Source organism: Molossus molossus, unplaced genomic scaffold (assembly GCF_014108415.1).
Source record: "Molossus molossus isolate mMolMol1 unplaced genomic scaffold, mMolMol1.p scaffold_m16_p_1, whole genome shotgun sequence".
In the NCBI taxonomy this organism is placed as follows: domain Eukaryota; kingdom Metazoa; phylum Chordata; class Mammalia; order Chiroptera; family Molossidae; genus Molossus; species Molossus molossus.
In genome coordinates this window covers 183,991,862-184,010,874 of record NW_023425344.1, presented here as the reverse complement: position 1 = coordinate 184,010,874, position 19,013 = coordinate 183,991,862, and the positions used below count along the sequence as shown (strand labels likewise).

The 19,013-nt window shown below is 39.6% G+C and overlaps 1 protein-coding gene across 1 annotated transcript; it reads left to right on the top strand.

The window, feature by feature from the left end:
- Nucleotides 1–1,251: 1,251 nt before the first annotated feature.
- Nucleotides 1,252–18,433, top strand: GATM (glycine amidinotransferase). The gene is made up of 9 exons (XM_036270758.1): nucleotides 1,252–1,569; nucleotides 2,991–3,209; nucleotides 10,313–10,508; nucleotides 11,294–11,484; nucleotides 12,427–12,564; nucleotides 12,713–12,877; nucleotides 14,738–14,801; nucleotides 15,258–15,374; nucleotides 17,367–18,433. The coding sequence occupies exons 1-9, from the start codon at nucleotides 1,501–1,503 to the stop codon at nucleotides 17,477–17,479; spliced, it is 1,272 nt and encodes a 423-aa protein (XP_036126651.1). The 5' UTR covers nucleotides 1,252–1,500; the 3' UTR covers nucleotides 17,480–18,433.
- Nucleotides 18,434–19,013: the final 580 nt, after the last annotated feature.

Genomic DNA, 19,013 nt, shown 5'->3' with positions numbered 1-19,013 from the left:
TTATTGTTAGAGCTGGTAAAATATTACCTCATATTCACATATCTAGGGCCACACCAAGTTCTGCACGTACAGCCTCTCCTTTTGGCCCCTCAACAACACTGTGTGCTAGGAACAGTAAATGCAATTGTTCTCCCTTCCAGGATAAGAAGATTGCAACTCAAGAAGACACATAGTAGTCAAGGTTAGAACTCAGTTTTCCCAGTTCCCTCTGCATGGATTTTTCCACCATGCTATCCTGGTTGGTGCTTCCATCAATGAACTGTGGAAAACAAGTTTGAAACACTATAATTAAAAAGACAGCTCATTAAAAATAATTACATGTTTTGTAGGTAGAAAAATGAAACACTCAAATCTCTCTGCCTCCTCTCCTGCTAGGAATTTAACGTTAAACTGAGTTCTTTACTTTTGCACAAATCCACAGCAATTAAGACTTCACTGGTAGGGAGCTACTTTCCTAACAAACGTATCCTAATCAAATTCAAACAAAAATTTAAATACATGGCCCTGGCCGGTTTTGCTCAGCGGTTAGAGCGTCGGCCTGCGGTCCTGAGAGACCTGGGTTCGGTTCCCGGTGAGGGCCCGTACCTCGGTTGCAGTTTGTCGCCGGCCCCGGTCGGTCGGTCGTGCAGGTGGCAGCCACTCGATGTGTTCCTTTCACGTCGATGTTTTTTTCTCTCTCTCTCTGTTCCTCTCTCTCCCTCCCACTCTACCTGAACAAAAAAATGGGAAAGTGTCCTCGGGTGAGGATTAAAAAAAAAAAAATTAAATACATGAAATGGAAGGGAAGAAACTGTCTGTAGTCCCCCCTTACTTCTGGTTTACATTTGTCTCTATTTTCATGATTGAATTTCTCAAGCCAAGGGCAGATGGCCAAAAACCATTTGGAAAGGCAAATATTCCAAAGAACACCTAACAGTCTAGTGGGTGGAAAGCGCAGCACTCGGGGGAGCAGAATGACCTGAATTCCAGCCTGAGTCCACTCCCGTCTCTTTCCGGTGTTCCCCTAAACACCCATCGAAACTTTAGATGGTTTTGTTCACAGTAATATGAGGGCACTGGGTCAGTGCACAGATGAATTTAAACATGTGTTGTACCCACGCTTTGCATACTTAAATCCATAGATGTAAATTTAAAACATTAGATGTATATACTATTAAGTTTACTTGGTCAGAAGCTCGCGTTCTGTTCCTCTTCCTTAAAACCCCCGTGAGCCTCCTTCAAAGGACCCAGGCTGGGCTTCTCAGGGTGCATCCACTGGCTGAAAAAGGGCAGGCCGAAGCACTTGACTCTGCGTCTGCCCCAGTTCCTTACCATTCCTAATTCGAGGCGACCCCGCCACCTGTTCCCGGCAGCCAATGGGTGCGAGAGGGGCGGCCGGGGCGGGGCGAGGCTACAAAAGGAGGCGGGCGCGCACCCAGACACCCCGCTGCGGGCGCTCTCCGGCCGGGACTGCGGACGCGCGCGGACCTTTCGGCTCGTGGACCAGGCGGGCGAGGCGCGATGCTGCGGGTGCGGTGTCTGCGCGGCGGGAGCCGCGGCGCCGAGGCGGTGCACTACATCGGGTCTCAGGTACGTGAGCCGCCTGCCTCGTTCCCTCGCTTTTCCCCAGACAGCACTGCGCGACCTGGTCCCTTCTGGTCCCCCTTGGAAGTGCGGTTTCAAGAGCCTTTGTAGCTGCCGGGAGCTCAGCGATGTCCCCGGGAAAAGGGGGCAGTCATCGGGGCGACCCCCGTGGATACAGTGGGTCTCTGCGCGTCTCCAGCCGCGGTCGCGGCAGTGCAGGGGACGCCGCCCTCCTCAGCCATCTCTCTTGGGCTCCACAGAGCTTGCGGCCCGAAGTGAAGGGATGAGGGCGACAAGTAACGCCTCTTAGTAAAAGGATGTTATTGGGGTTCATTGTCTTCCGTGTGCATAGAGCTGGGCATGCGTGTGGGAGAAGAGGCGAAGTGGGGATTGAGACGGAGAGGGGGCGAGCAGGCCCACTCCAAGTCCTGAGTCGCGATGAGAAGTTGGAGCGAGTTCGGTCTGTACCCAAGAGTTTCTGCCGGGCCCGCGCCCTCCGCTTCCCCGGTGTGTGAGCGCGCGCCTGCAGACCTTCCCTAGCTCCTAAAACCGGAATATCGAGGCAGTTTGGCCACCCCGGCACCCCAGCAACTGGTTCTAGAACAGCTGTCACTCTCCTTGCTTTGGTCCCCACCCCTGCCTCCTTCCTAACTAAGGCTTTAACAGAGTAGAATAGAGATTTGGTGACTTGAGATTTGCCCTGTGGATGAGGGACTCTCCCTGCTCTTGATTTTTATAGGCCCTGCATTTTTAAAAGGCTTTTTTTGAAGTTCTTAGATCTCCTCTCTAGTTGTTTAAGTTTGTGCCTGGGTGAATCCTTATCTTGGCTAGGGGACGTGGACCATCTGTAAAATAGAGTAGATGGTATTTGATCATTCTTAGAATTGAAGTGCCAAAGAATGTGAAATGTGTGTCAGCAATGAAACAATTTTAGTTTGAAGCGGATTGTTTTGAAGGACCTTTGCATATTTTCACTTGAGGAAAAGATAGTCTAATATTGTAACTTTGATACTGAAGAGGAAAGGAGGCTCCCTCCCCCAGCTGTCTTGGCAGGGAGACCAAGCAGCTTTCTGCGATTTTCTGGGAAAAGGGTGACCCATCATCTGCAGAGGAGTTGCTTAGTTTGATTAAAGCTTGCTTGCAGAAAACCATTCTGAGATATCAATGGGGTCACTAGGGACAAAATCTTCTGAGGGGTTTTAAAAAGTTATGCCAATTAACATAACAGATAAGAAGATGATGTATAAATAAGTAGGAAGGTAAAACTCACCTGTAACCACACCCACGTGTAAACGATCTTGGTTTACACTTTCCAAAAGGATTTTAAATGTCTCTCTCTGTTATCCTGGGTTTTCATTCCACCTCTACTTCCCCTCCCCCCAAGTACTGTACAGGACTACACAATAATCTTTTCTTTGTTCTGGAAGCTTGGAAGAACCTTAACAGGATGGGTGCAGCGAACTTTCCAGAGCACCCAGGCAGCTACAGCTTCCTCCCGGAATTCCTGTGCAGCTGACGACAAGGCCACTGATCCTCTGCCCAAGGACTGCCCGGTCTCCTCTTACAACGAATGGGACCCCTTAGAGGAAGTGATAGTGGGCAGAGCAGAAAACGCCTGTGTTCCACCATTCACTGCGGAGGTGAAGGTAAAGCAAGGGTGTCCACATGTCTGAAGTGGGGTCACTCACCTGCTGTCTGGCTTCTGCTCCCACCCTTCTCTCTAACTGCTTTCACTTATTCCAGGGCCCCAAATCCAGGGTTGATTTTGAATCCTCTTAATGGGCATCTCTGCAGTATTTAACACTATTTACCCAAATACATCATTTACACAAATGATGACGCCCTCCTTTGGGTTCTGAGAGACTCCTTTCTGGGGATGTTAGTTCTTTAACTATTCCTCACATCTTCCTTCACTGTCTGTAGTGTTGGGGTTGAACAGCATTTCCCTTTTGGCCCTCTTCTCTGAGATGTCCTCACAGCTTCAGATCCTACCTCCACTCTGGTCCAAATTTCTCTCCTGAACTCTGTCCTGATCAACATGTTCAACTCCTTACTGGATGTTGCCACAGGACCTCAAACGTGGCAGATCTTGAATTCAACCGCCAGTCACTCTGCTAAACTGGACCCTTCATTTTTTTCCTTTCAGTTTTTGGCATTCCTATTTACTCAAGCGAAAACACCAAAGAATCATCTTTGATTTCTATTTCAGTCACATCGTCCAAGATCCAACAAGCCTTTTGTCAAAACAAATCTTGCCTCCATCCCTCTGCCTTAGGTCAGACTGTCATCCACTGCCTGGACTACTGCAGTTAACTCCTAACTGGTCTTTCTCATTTGCTCTTCTCTCCAAACCACCGTCCAGCTTCTATCAGAGTGGTTTTTTTTAAAAAAACAAAAAACAAAATTCAATCATGTTACTCATCCTGCTCTTACGCATCACTCCTGTATTTTCTACTTCTTTGCTTAGGATAAAGTCCTTATGGTATTCAAGATCCTTCACAATGTGGCTCTTGTCTGCCTTTCCAGGGTTCCCCGTTTCACTCACATGTCTTAGAGATATGTTAGTATGGCAGGTCAGCAGGTGTGCATTTCTGTTGGGTCTCTCTCATCTGTAATGTTCCACCCTGAGTTTCAGCAGCCTTTTAAAGATAACCATATAAGCTGCCAAACCAGACTACTCACTATCCCCCAAACAAGCCTCATGCCTTTGCTCCCACCTAGGTCTCTTCCACCCTTCTTCCAGCACCCCCTTGTCTGCAGTTTAAACCTACCCCCCTCTTACTATCTCCTAGCTCTGGTGGCATCTTCCTCAAAGCCTTACAGGATTTCCCTGTAACAAGTAATATCTCCCTTTTTAACAACTCCCAGTGTTCTTCGTCTGTAATATTCTATGGCCAGGGCCTCTGTAGTTTGGTGTTCAGGTTGTATACTGCATAAGAGTCCCATATCTGGGGGAGTGCCATCAACATTGTGGACACAGCCTAAACTTCATTAGTAGTGGGTTACAAATATATTTTTAATGTACGTAAATTCTTCCTGAATATTTATATTTGTATTTGTAATGTGGATTGAGAAAGTAAGTTATTTTATATCATTGTCATCATCATTAGAAATGTTGCCTACATTGTACCAGGGCTCCGGGGGTATGAGCAGAAAATAACTTAGTGTTTGAAGAGATACTGTGTTCACATAGAAACAAAGACTAATACTAAGTATCTTATGCCAACCAACTGGCAAAGCAGTTGAACTGAAGGGCCAGAAGAGCTAAGGAAAAGCAATGACCAGATGCTGAGTAGTTGGGAAGCCTTCAAGAAGAAAATGACTCTTGAGTTAGTCCTAAAGACAGAGTAATAGAAAAAGTAATAACTTCTTATTGTTCTGAAACTACCTTTGGTTCTGATAGTTGAAACTGTTTGTATTTATTTTTAGACAGAATGAAGGGGAGAACATGACACACACACACACACACACACACAGAGAGAGAGAGAGAAAGAGAGAGAGAGAGAGAGAACACAAAACATCGATTGACTGCCTCCTGCACTGACTGGGAATTGAACAGGCAACCTTTTGGTCCATGGGACAACACGCAACCAACTGAGCCACATCAGCCAGGGCTGATATTTGAAATTTGATGAACAGATTAATTTAAATGTCATCCACATGTTTTAAAAGGCATGATCTTTTTAAAGTCTTTTCTTGGAAAGATGTCCCATCCCCTAACCATTTTTATTAGGAAAAATTAAATTTCAGTTTCAGGCAATAGTTTATCCTTCTACTTGTCTTTAAAATTATTGACTTTTTGCCCTGGACAGTGATCTCAATGGTTAGAGAGTCAGCCTGTGCACTGACAGGTTGTAGGTTTGATTATAGGTCAAGGGCACATACCTGGGGGCGTGTTTGGGAGGCAAGTTATCGATGTCTCTCTCTCACATCTCTCTCTCTCTCTCTCACACACACATCTCTCTTTCTCTCTCTCTCTCTCTTTTCCCCTCTCCCTCACTTCCATTCTGTCTAAAATTCAATGGAAAAAATATCACTAGGTGAGGATTTTAGGTTCTGAAAGACTACATAGTTTCTAGGAATGTAGCCACATCTCTACAACATTATTAAAAACAGTGTTTTGCTTTGTCTTACAGACACTTGGTAAACATAAAATAAAATTATTGACATTTATACCATGTGATCTCAGAACTCTCAGCCATTATTTTGAGTTTTTTTGTCACTTGATTTATAACTTTGTAATTTCATGGGATTGTGGGACGTGAACCAAGCTGAAATCAGGAGTATGGGATTGAATTAGGTATTTGATAAAGCTTGATAACTAGTGTCAGTTAATCAGCTGTCTGACCTTGTGCAAAATTCCACAAATTTCGAAGCCTCTGTAAAATGAAGATATTAAGAAGTTTGTTATCTACCTAACACAATTAAATATGAAGGTAAAAGTTTACATGTGAAGTATTTTAATGGACAAAACTGTAACTCATTATAGTTGTATGGATCCAGTTTGCTAATTACATTACAAAAGTACATTGGGGATATAATGGTTGTAGATAGTAGTAGCATTAGCAGTATTGATTTCATTTATTTGTCTGGATATTTCTGCTTTATACCACATACTAAAAACTAAGTACTGAGGGAGAGGAAAGCAAATCTAAGGTATGCATGACCCCGGGGGGCAAGGCCTTACCTTCTAATTAGAGGGAAATGACACAGATACATTAATCAGTTTGAGAACAGTGAAAGATAAAACAATGTAGTAAACTGTTTATATGCAATTAGAGCATAAGATATGTGGAAAGCCCTTGCCAGTTTTGCTCAATGGTTAGAAAGTCGACCTGAAGACCAAAGGGTCACAGGGTTTGATTCCTGGTCAAGTGCATGTATCTGGGTTGCAGGTTCAATTCCCAGCCTTTGTCAGGGTCGAGGGAGCCAACCAATGGATATGTCTCTCTCACACTGATGTTTCTCTCTCTCTCCTCTCCATTCCTTCCACTCTATCTAGAAAATCAATGGAAAAATATTTTCGAGTGAGGATTAAAAAAAAAAAGATACGTGGGAAGATAGAAGATATAAATGCTAGAGAAACTTTATGGGAGTGTGAAACATAGTTGTCAGGAAGCACAATTTAAAAAATCTATATGGCTTTTTAATTCTGCAAAACATAATGAATACTTTCATCAACTATGTGCTTTTTGTTTTGCTTTTGTCTTTTTTCATAAAGCCCTTGATAAAGGACCTTTTATGAAATACAAAAATCGATCAAAGTTAATGTAATATGTTTGCGGCTGATTTCTATTAAGATTTCCTAGCCTTCCAAAGACTGTACTTGAAATCCATTTGGCAAGCCTACTGAAAGGTTTTAGGCTCTGAAAGGCTACAAAGTTTCTAGGAGTGCAGCCACATCTCTACAACATTGTTAAAAAACAGCGTGTTTGTGTTTTGTTTTTGTTTTTTTATCTTGCAGACAACTTGGTAAATTATTGTTAACTCATTTAGCAGGGTTATAAAGGAAGTGTAAATCGCTCCTAACTATCTCTTGGAAAATGAAATGTACCCTGATCATTTGGACTTTGTCCAACCTTAGCCAGAGTATGCATTATACAAGTCACACTTGTTCAAATAACTTTTTCTCCCGGGGATGTTTACTTTATATTTATCTAGGCAAGCTTTGCTCTGCACCAATAGTCACACAGAATAACTTTGGAATGTGCCCAGCAAGACAACATGGCTGTACACCTGCCATTACCCAGTGTCAAATTTTCAAAGGCTTCTTGTCCCTCAGTGGATTATAAGAGATGTGCCTGGCATGAGAAGGAGGAAGTGGTGAATGAATGTAGTACCAGGATGTGTCTGAGAAGAATATAAAGAGTCATTATTATCCTCCTTGTGGTTGCTGCTGCAGGACTTCCTAGGCTTAGAAAACAGTGGAGTGCTTTTGTTTTTTAAAAGAGTGGATTGATCTTAAAAAGTACATGGATACATGGAACAGACTGGCAGGTGTCAGAGGGGAGGGGGTAGAGTAACTGGATAAAGAAGATGAAAGGATTAGCTAAAAATGCATACCCTGTGGACATGGACAATAGTGTAGTGAAGGTCAAGGGAGGGGGAAGAAGGGTCCGGTGGATGTGGGTAAAGGGGGGGGGGATGAGGGGCATCTGCTGTAGTAACAATGTTAAAAATTTTTATTTTTATTTATTGATTTTTTTTTTCTTTCAGAGGGAGAGGGAGAGAGAGAGAAACATCAATGAGAGAGAACATCGATTGGTCACCTCCTGCATGCTCTCCACTGGGGATTTGGCCCACAACCTGGCATGTGCCCTGACTGGGAATTGAATCAGCGACCTCTTGGTGCATGGATTGACACTCAACCACTGAGCCATACCGGTTGGGGAACGTTAAACATTTTTAATAAAAAAAGTTCTCAAGCCCTAGATGATTTGGCTCAGCAGTTAGGGCATCAGCCCACAGACCAAAGAGTCTTGGGATCAATTCCGGTCAAGGGCACGTACCTTGGTTTCAGATTTGATCCCTGGCCCCAGCTGGGGTCGTGTGGGAGGCAACCAATCAATGTGTCTCTCTCACATAGATGTTTCTTTTCTCCTTCCTACTCTATCTAAAAAAAAAATCAATAGAAAAATATCTTTGGGTGAAGATTAAAAAAATAAAAGAAAAGAGAGTACTCAAATTTTTTTTTTTTTTTGTATCCTCACCCGAGGACATTTTTTTGATATTTTGTTCAGATAGAGTGGGAGGGAGAGAGAGAGAGAAACATCGACATGAAAGGGACACATCGAGTAGTTGCCACCCGCACAACCCAACCAGGGCCGGGGACACACTGCAACCAGGCACATGCCCTTAGCGGGAACCGAACCCGGGTCTCTCGGGACCACAGGCTGGCACTCTAACTGCTGAGCCAAACCAGCTAGGGCGAGAGTACTCAAATTTTTAATACTGAAAACATTTTTCATGGGCCAGATAGTGAGTCTGTTGTTTGCCTATAGATCTTAAAAAGTAAAGTAACTAAACAATAATTTAGACAGGTCAACAAACTTTTCAATATAGGACCAGGTAATAAATATTTTAGACTTTGCAGACCATAGGTCTGTGTTGCAACTACTCAACTCTCAACTCTGCCACTGTAGTGCAAAACAACCATAGACAATATGTAAAAGAATGTGCCTCTGTTCCCATAAAACTTTATTTACAAAAACAAGCAGAGGGCAGATTTAGCTCACAGACTTTAGTTTGCTTTACTGGAAAACTGACTTCAAAGTTTTACTGGCATTCTTTGTGTTTTTTCAGACCTTAATTCTTCTCCAGCAGGCTCTGCTCCAGCCTAACTGATGGAACCTAGATACTGAACTAACAAGAGGCGGGTCTGCTTCCCTACGTTTGCTATTTATTAGGCTGAAGTGAAAATGGAAGTAAAGATAGAAAATCTGGAAAAGACATTGTCTTTGCCGTTAAAGAGCAGACATTTAGACAAACTATATTTTATTACTCATTTTTCTCTTCTTGATAGCACCACTATTTGAAATTGTCTGATTTGTGATGGGAACCTTCTTATCTGACATGATCAAGACTGGTAGTTAGTCACTTAATCAGTGACATATGGAAATATTTTTTAAATACCTGCTTTAAATGTTGTTTTCTTAACTTAAAATATATCAATTGTTTTGCCAATCTTCTGATGAGGGTCCAAGGCTTTTTCTTATCACTTGGAGCTTCTGATTATGCTTCATCTGTCTTGGTAAATTACATCTACTACATTTCTCAATGTATTTTTTTAAATTGCCTGAGAACTTAGCCACATGCAAACAAATCTCAATAAGGAATCCTGTAGATATTTATACTTTTGAAAATTGATATTTTACAATTGTACCTACCCTAATTTAACATTAATTTTTAGCAAATTGAGCCTTTTTAAAAAACATTCACCTGTTTTCTATTCAGTTCTTTTAAAATGCATATAACCCTTGGTCACTTTCTAAATGTTAAGCTTCTTTTAGGTAATAAAAATTTGTGAATTTGTTCATCCCAGCACTTTCTTCTATGGCAGAAGAACCGGAAGCAATGAGAGCTTAGCTGGACTGGGGAGAGGAGAGGTGTGGGGGGTGAGACGTGTTGGCAGGGAAGGGTAGGAAGCACCGAAAGCAGACTTGCACTACTGCACAATTGTGCCAAATGGTAACTCTTTTGGATGGGAAAGTCACTAATGGATTTTTTAGAGAAACAAAGCATATATGTAAGTATGTCCCCAACCTTTATGGGGGCAGCGCTCTATTTCCTTACAAAATATCTTGAAGTGCTGTTTTCTAGACAGAATTTGGGATGCATGGATAGCCCATGGTTTTGTCTTACTAGAGGTGTCCTTTTATAGTCTTATGCTATTTTATTTGTTCTCTTGTTTGATCTCATTGAGACTGTCTAATGGGACCACTCATGTCCTGTTTTGTCTATGAAGCATATACAAATTGGCCCAAAAGGATTCCAAGCCCATATGAGGGCAGAGATGCTATGAATGATATCAGACAAAAGAAGCCAAAAATCTTAAAACATCAAGGGAATTTAGACTTCATTCAACAAATATTGAGTGTCTTCCCAGAGAGGCACTGTGCTCCATGCTAGGGCTCAGCACTGGACAAGACGTGGTATTAGTTTCAATTCTGTTAGCTCTGTCACCTATAAACATATCATGAGTCCTATTTTTCTTCTGTAAGAATTTCACTTAACTTTCTTCTGCTTCCAGGCCAACACCTATGAAAAGTACTGGCCATTTTACCAGAAGCATGGAGGCCATTATTTTCCCAAAGATCATTTGAAAAAGGCTGTCGCTGAAATTGAAGAAATGTGCAATATTTTAAAAATGGAAGGAGTGACAGTGAGGAGGCCTGACCTCATTGACTGGTCGTTTAAGTATAAAACTCCTGATTTTGAGTCTACGGGTAAGTGGTATCAGATCCCTCAACTGCTGATGTCTTAATTGTTCATTTCTTTCTTAATGTGTAAGGGCGAAACTCTGATAATTTCTCAGAGAGGCCTTTGTTTGAATAATTCTTTAAAACTTTAAAGATTATGTAGGAACAGTTTGGTTCTTTTTGACATGAGTAAGATGTACACATTTAAAACTTCATTGTAAATCTGGAATCTCCTTGAAAGAATCAGTTTTTCTAAACTTTATGGTAATTTTCTTAACATAAGAATAGTGGATTTTATTTCATTTTCCTCAAGAACAGAAGTTAAGAGAGGAACAGAAACATTCCCATATTATTTTTAACCAACACTGCTACAAGAGTGCTCTTGTGTCTGAGTTCAGTGTTCTAATTTACAGTTCTAGAAGTGATCCTTGACCCAACTTTTATCTTATGGTCCTGATATTCCCCAAAGAAATCTGTTTCGTGTAGCAAGAAAAAAGCTTACAAACAGTGATAACTTAGTGGCTTGATATCTCTTTGAACAAGAACCTTACTGCTTCATTTTTTTTTTCCTTTTCTCTCTCTCTTTTTTTTTTTTGGTTTGGCTTGACCATCCTCACACAGAATTCATGTTAACAATCTATTATATATAATTTCATATTTTTTACATTTGCATATAATTATATACATTCACACATACAGATCATCTGTAAATTTTTTTTTAACCAAAAAAATTGGGATTGTGTAATATATAGACTTCTCTGTCTTGGAAAGTAGCATTACTGTGGCTGTTGTGGAACTTTTTGGTCGGACAGGTTTATATGGTGCAATGCCTCGAGATATCCTGACAGTTGTGGGAAATGAGATTATCGAGGCTCCCATGGCATGGCGCGCTCGATTCTTTGAGTATCGTGCATACCGAACAATTATCAAAGACTACTTCCGCCGTGGCGCCAAGTGGACAACGGCTCCTAAGCCTACAATGGCTGATGAGCTTTATGACCAGGTAAGTCCCTAATTATAGGTGTGCTTATTAATAACTTTTCTAAATGATCCACAGAGAGTGAGATGGAGATTCTCTGATACCTTGTATTTGTTATGCATTTTATGATCTAAATAAGAGTAAAGGATATTGTGATAATAGTAGTAATGATGACTAATACTTATTCGGAGCTTCCTATGTGCCAGGTGTTGAGCTAAGTGCTTTATTTATATCCTCAGTCTTGTTTACACTTCATAACCACCCCATGAGGGATAGTATCATTCCGCTATAGGGAGCCCCAAAATTTGCCTGAAGGCCCACAGCTAGCACTGGTGAAAATGTAAAAGTCGGTAGACTCCATTCTCTTCTAGAAAAAGAATTTGGTCAAGGAATTTGGTCTACAGGCCAAATTCACAGTAAAAGGAAGCATATGTTTCTTATTAGATTGCTTACTATTTGATTATTTAAAAAAGAATCCAAAAAAATCAAAATTTCTTCTAGGGGTTCAGAGACAGAAATAAATAATAAATTCATTCCACCACACCCAATTAAATTTGGCAGGGGAAATGTGGCATCTCATTTTACAGTGAGAGTTAGGCTCAGGAACAAATTCTTTTTCCGAAAGAACAGAATGACTTTACCCTGTTGACTTTCAATATTGTAGGCAGCTACATAAATCAATGTATGGGTCATGGAATATTTTCAGAATCATTACTGTCTTTGTACCACTTGCTTCTAAGTATCAGGAAATTACTGTCATGCCATTTTTTGTTGGAAGTTTTTTTTTTTTTCTTGTCTTTTTTTGGGTTGGTTAGCATGGGCCTACATCTTGCATGTTTTCGTTTAGAATAGGGCTAGTAGTATTTTAGGAAATGATGATTAACTAATTTTCTTAGTAATGAATGTCCTATAAATAATTTCCTCATGAACCAATGCATTGTGTGTGTTCATTCCTGTTCCAATTAGGATTACCCCATTCACTCTGTAGAAGACAGACACAAACTGGCTGCTCAGGGAAAATTTGTGACGACAGAATTTGAGCCATGCTTTGATGCTGCTGACTTCATTCGAGCCGGAAGAGATATTTTTGTACAGAGAAGCCAGGTTTAAAAATGCTGCCTCTGAAATTTCACACTTTATTATTGCATTTTTTTGTTTGTTTCCAAATTCAAATATTTTCATCCTAACTATGTTTAGGATTCTAATCATAGAACCAAATCTTTATAGATGTATGTCTTCCATTTGTTTTCAGGTTACCAACTACATGGGCATTGAATGGATGCGCAGGCATCTTGCTCCAGACTACAGAGTGCATATCATCTCCTTTAAAGACCCCAATCCAATGCACATTGATGCTACTTTCAATATCATTGGACCTGGTCTTGTGCTTTCCAACCCGGACCGACCCTGTCAACAGGTAAGGCAGTTGTTAGGACGATGGAAAAGTAATAGAATCTGGCAATTGAAGTCACTGCCACTTTTATTTTAAGCACCTCTGTGATTCCTAGTGGTTCTAATTCCTAATGGCAAATTCAGCGATATTCAGCATTATTAAAATCAAATTGGATTGCTTATGTTATATTTACTACAAGATGCCTAACACTCAGATATAAACAGTACAGTGTCATGAGACTACTTGCTGCTATGAGAGCCTCAAGTTGGTGCCTAGATGCATGTTTTTATTGAACAGAGCGGGGTTACAGTAGTTGCCCTTCATCCTCAGGGAACACGTTCCAAGACCCCCTGTGGATGCCTAAAACCATGGATAATACTGAACTCCATATATAACTGTTTTTTCCTATACAAACATACCTATAATAGTTAAATGTATAGATTAGGTACAGTAAGAAATTAACAATAACTAATGACATAGAACAATTATAACAATATATTGTCAAATAAAGTTATGTGAATGTGATCTCTCTCTTTCTCAAAGTATCTGGAATTTTCCATTTAATCTTTTTGTAACATGGTTGACCACAGGTAACTGAAACCCTGGAAAGCGAAGCCATGGATAAGGGGGGCTAGTATACTTCATACCTTGCAGCTGAGGTTCCAGTTGCAGCTGCATTGCAAACAAGATGATCTCTGTATATCTGGGGCAAAGCCACTGCCACAGGCAGTGGGTGTCTTCTTCCCTCTCTAGTGGGTCAGGCCTCCTTTGGCCAGCCCCACCGCAGAGGGGGGAGCAGAGCCACTCACTGCAGCTGGTCTGTCCCCATCACCTGAGCCTCCTACTTCCATCTGCTGCCCCCTACTTCTAGTTGGGTGGTAAGTGATTTTGTTATTTGCTAGGCTGCAGTACATGTTTTTTTGTTTTAATATTTTTTTCTTTATTGATTTTAGGGAGAGAGAGAGAGAAACATTGATGAGAGAGAACATCAATTGGCCACCTCCTACATGCCCCCCACTGGGAATTTGGCCCACAACTTGGGCATGTGCCCTGACTGGGAATCGAACCATTGACCTCTTGGTACATGGGTCAATGCTCAACCACTGGGCCACACCAGCCAGGCTGTAGTACATGTTTTTAAAATCACTATTTTACCATGTCACTCTATAGTTATATCCCACAAATTTAGACCCAATGACCAAGATTAGTTATTTATTCCATCTTAATATAATTCATTGCTATACTAAGTGGGTAAGTGGACATAGGGATGATTGAGTTATAATAAATAGGTTACTAAGGACAATAAGGTTTCTTAGGGAGTACAACCTTAACATCTGTCTTTATGCCACGGTCATAGATACAAAGTGATGGGCTACGAAGTGCATGGACTATGGGTTTGACACAGTCACATTTTTGTTTTCTTATAACTAAAGAGGAAATGTTTTCATTCTCTTTAAAGAGAATTTCTCAAAAAAAAAAAAAAAAAGTGTCTTTAGTATTTTAAGATCTCTGAAACCTGAGAAAAGCACAAGAATGTTAAAGCTTTAACATTTCTGTTATTTTTTAACTTTAGTCTGGTAATATGGGGGTTTTATGTACATTTTTTTTGTGCAATTTTTTAAAATTTATTTTTGTTACAGATATTTCTTCTGCACCCCCCAACCCCCAGATACCCTCCTCCCCATCCTGCCTGGTTTTATGTACATTTTAAATTAGGATTCAGACAAAATCAAAATGTCTTGAAATTTTAATTTCTTTATATTGATAATTGAGAAGACAGCATCTCAAAAATAATTAGTAATTATAAGGGCTATCAGAGACCAAGAATGATAAGAATAGTATATATAGATTTAAGCCTGTTTGTTTATTTGTTTGGTCTTACAGATTGATCTCTTCAAGAAAGCAGGATGGACCATAGTTACTCCTCCAAAACCAGTCATCCCAGATGGTATGTTTACTTTTATACACTCACAGACTAAAATGATTATTTCAGTGACCAAGAATCTTTCACTAATAGACAGCAGCTCAAATTTTTAGCAATTTAGAGAAAACATTTCCCTAGTAAGGAGTGAACTGGTGCTTGGGACTGTGGATACTAGAATAAGGCTGGACTTGTGTTCACAACCTCTCCTCCCATAGAAATTGAGAGTGAGAAGCTGGGAAAAATCAGTATAAAATAATATTGCATAAAGCAACAAATTACTCTAAATAAAACAAAGTGAAATCTAAGTGTGTAATGAGAATAGACTGGTTCATAACATTTATACATTGTCTTAAGATAAAAATTTTACAGGGAAAGTGAACTCTGAAAATTGACCTGTCACTTTAATATTCTTTACTTTCAAATCCTTGCTTTAAACAAAAATGATAGCAGACATGATTTAACAGTTGTTGCTATTTTTAGATCACCCACTCTGGATGTCATCCAAATGGCTTTCCATGAATGTGTTAATGCTAGACGAAAAGCGTGTTATGGTGGATGCCAATGAAGTCCCAATTCAAAAGATGTTCGAAAAGCTGGGTATGTACAGTATATGAAGCATGTTGTCATGTATGAAGAACTGAAGAAATGACATACTAGGTTTGATGTATGCTTTATCTAATTCCTTCTCCGTTTCTTGTAGTGGTATCTAGTTATTATTTTGTAGATGGACGATCTTTTTGTTTTCAACAATCATAACCTCAAAAGGTTGGAGATGCATCCCAGGGTCCTTAGTCACTCCCTTGGCAATGAATATACGCATCTTCTATGACTTATCTAACCTCTTAGTGCCCTTGTGTGGGGAACTACCCCTTTGTAATGGAACATATACATTATTCAGCCCTTCCCCAAATAAGAAATTGTTGAGGGTCCTTTAAAGTAATTTAATTGTCATTACTTACTATAAATAACTTATAAGGGTACAGACACAGAAGTGACTTATACGTGTGATAAGCACAGTAAACAAAGTAATGAAATGCAATGAAGAATGTCAGTAAATCATTCAGCTTTGAACTAAAAAGCAGAACTGGTTTTTATTTGGGTGGAAGTTTACTTATCCTGATATTCAAAATTTAGACCAGATATTCTAATATTATGGAGAAAAGTGTTGAAAGAATTTTCATATAGCCGTTATATAGAGGACAGAAATATGTATGCTGATCACTCTTTACGTACATGACGCATCCTGGGTGTCAAAGTCAGGTAGTACACTTGTTATAAATGAAAGTCATGTTTGGATTTATTTCAAGTGTGCTACCCAGAAAAAATTATTTGACCCTTTAACACCTCCCTCCTTATTGTAGTATCAGTATAAAAGAATTGGCCTATCAGAGTTAGACTGAGCCCAATCTAATGATTTAACCCCTAATGCTATGCCGGTTTTTTTGTTTGTTTGTTTTTCTAGCTTTCATGAAGTAACCCAATTGCTTGGATTCTGTTTCTTTATCCATTAATACTTTATTTTTTTCTCCACTTAAAATATTATTGAGTACTCAAGATCTGATTTATTATTTTATTTGTAATAAAGTCATTTTAGACACAGGGAACTTGTTAAAGCAAACTTTTACAAGTAACTTAATTCTCTCCAATTCAGGATTAATATGGATATAGCAACCTGAATAAGATAGATACATCTGTCGATCAGGAAACATATAGTTGTCTTTGAAAGCCCACCCCTTGTCCCAAGCCACTCCTTATCTCTGTCCCACCTGCCCTCACTCTCAGAGCCCTGCCCAGTCTCACTGTCTCAGAAAGTCTTCCCGGGTGGCCCCTGCTGCCTCTCCTCCCTGACAATACCATGGAACCTTCAGCGACTCTGTCGCTCATTTTCCCTCTCAAATTAATGGGTTATTGAGGGAAGAGAACAAATTTTCTTTTAAAAACCTTAGTATGCCAACTACAACAGATTCTTCCTAAATACCACAGGTTGATAGGGTACATCATAGCCATGCCAATACAAACGGTGCCAGATTAAACTAATTAATTGTCTGAGTACCTTTGGTACCTGCATGACCATACAACCCAGATATTAAAATGTGAGCTCTGTTCCATTGTTTCCTCAAGGGGTCTGGTAAAGTTAATCATATCAACTAAACTTTGCTTGTATGTGAGTAAGTAAAGTCAACTTTTCAGGTTGGGTAAATTATTCTTTTCCTACTAAATTGACATGGTAAAATTAGAAAGAGTCTGACAAAACAGTTAGAACGTAATTCTAAAAGGCCTTGAAATTTTAGTGCTTGATCATTTTTGGACATTTGACAGATATGTCTGTTCATCCTACCTATTGATTTGTGAATAGTCAATAGCACAAAATAGACTTCAGAGTCTCTGCTGACTGGTTTATGTTTTATATTAGCAATAGAACAGATCTGATGAAATATAACTGGTGGAAATAAAATGGAAAGACTCTCCTGGGTTGGGTAGACTTAAGGATCAGATCCACAGGTAGGAACCTGTCTTTAGGCTTACTTTTTATAGGAGAATCTTCATGTGAGTCCATCTAACTGGCCACGTCTGTCTTGTTCAATGCAGGAATCAGTACCGTTAAAGTTAACATTCGTAACGCCAATTCCCTGGGAGGAGGCTTCCACTGCTGGACCTGTGATGTCCGGCGCCGAGGCACCCTGCAGTCCTACTTTGACTGACCACGCCTGCTGGGGCTTATGGCTTGGCCTCAAATAAACCTAGGAAGCATAGGGACAAGGTTCACTCTCCTGCTTTAAAAAATGCATGAACTGTAGTGCTTTAAACAATCATATCCTTCACAGGGGTCTTAAGCCTGGTTTATTTTTATTCCTTTTCTTTGTTATAAGGAAAATAACTTGTGCTAGGTCTTATTCTCTACTTCTAAATTTATTTGCTATATGGTTTCAAGCATAAAAATTTGGTGAATGTGTACCAAGACAGAAATTAATCCTTTAAGTAACTTGTCCACTAATATTTAATCATCTACCTCTGTTTTTAATTTTCTTTCCAACAGGCAGCTTGGACTGTTGGTCCTAATCTTCATTCTTTATTTCTTCTTCTTTTTTTTTTTTTTTTTACTTTTTGCTATACTTGTAAATGTTTGCATCACTTCTTTTTTTTTTCTGAATGAAAGATTTAGAACACTCACAAATCTTAACCAGATAATTATCTCTTTTTCTAATAATGAATTTTGGTAATTTAAAATTTTCTGTTTTAAAAAATAACCTAGACTATGCAAACATTTAAGTGAATTTTCCATGAATGTTTTTAATACTCTCATCTCAACAGTGTTGATATTTGCTACTAAAACCTTTTCATATAACTTACCTCATTTCAAGTGATTTATTTTAATCTCTTTTTTATCTATGTCTAAAATTTTACAGAAATATTTAGTGCAATAGGATTTAACTATCAGTTCCCATCTCTAAATCTTGATATTCAGTATCGAATGAATACATTGCATCTTTGGTAATCTAAGATTTGTTTACACATGAGCAAATTATGTAAAGTGCAGGCTTTAAAAGCATTAAAAAACTAATGGAGGTAAAACCTACGTGTGATGTGAAATAATTTTAATGTTGAATACTGTATGTGTATTTTTATTCTAATAAAGTTTTGTGTTACAGAATGAATTTTATTAGAGTTTGGCATCAGTCTAATTATTTTGAGTATAAGTAAATTATAGGATGTAGCTTCTGATGCTCTGAAATAATCAATATATTCATCCCTAGCAGATAAAAATTTAAACCTAATTATTGTATTCAGAAATGTTTAACACAGTCCACTTTTGTTGATTAGTTAACTTACTCATTCAAAAATATCTGACAGTCTTCTGAATGTAAGGGACTCATCCTAGGCCCCAGAAAAGAAAAAAGAGTCTCTGTTCAAGATGCTAAATGTTTTGACGCATGAGAAATCTGGGGGGCAGGGGATAGGTTTCGACCATGCCCTTGCCACCACCTTTAGCTCCTGTGTATCCTGGTGTCCTTTTTCCTCCACCACAGAAAAACACCTATCAGTCCTACACTTGGACTGAATCCTGCTTAAAATACCTATACAATCACATGCATTGGTGTACACTTGGGGTATACATTCCCAGGCCTGAATAATACTTGGTGATTCTATTACATACCCCTCCACATTCTCCTCAGTGTCTATTCCAAACCCTCACTATGTTCTCTTACCTGATCATATTATTTCATTTTTCACAGA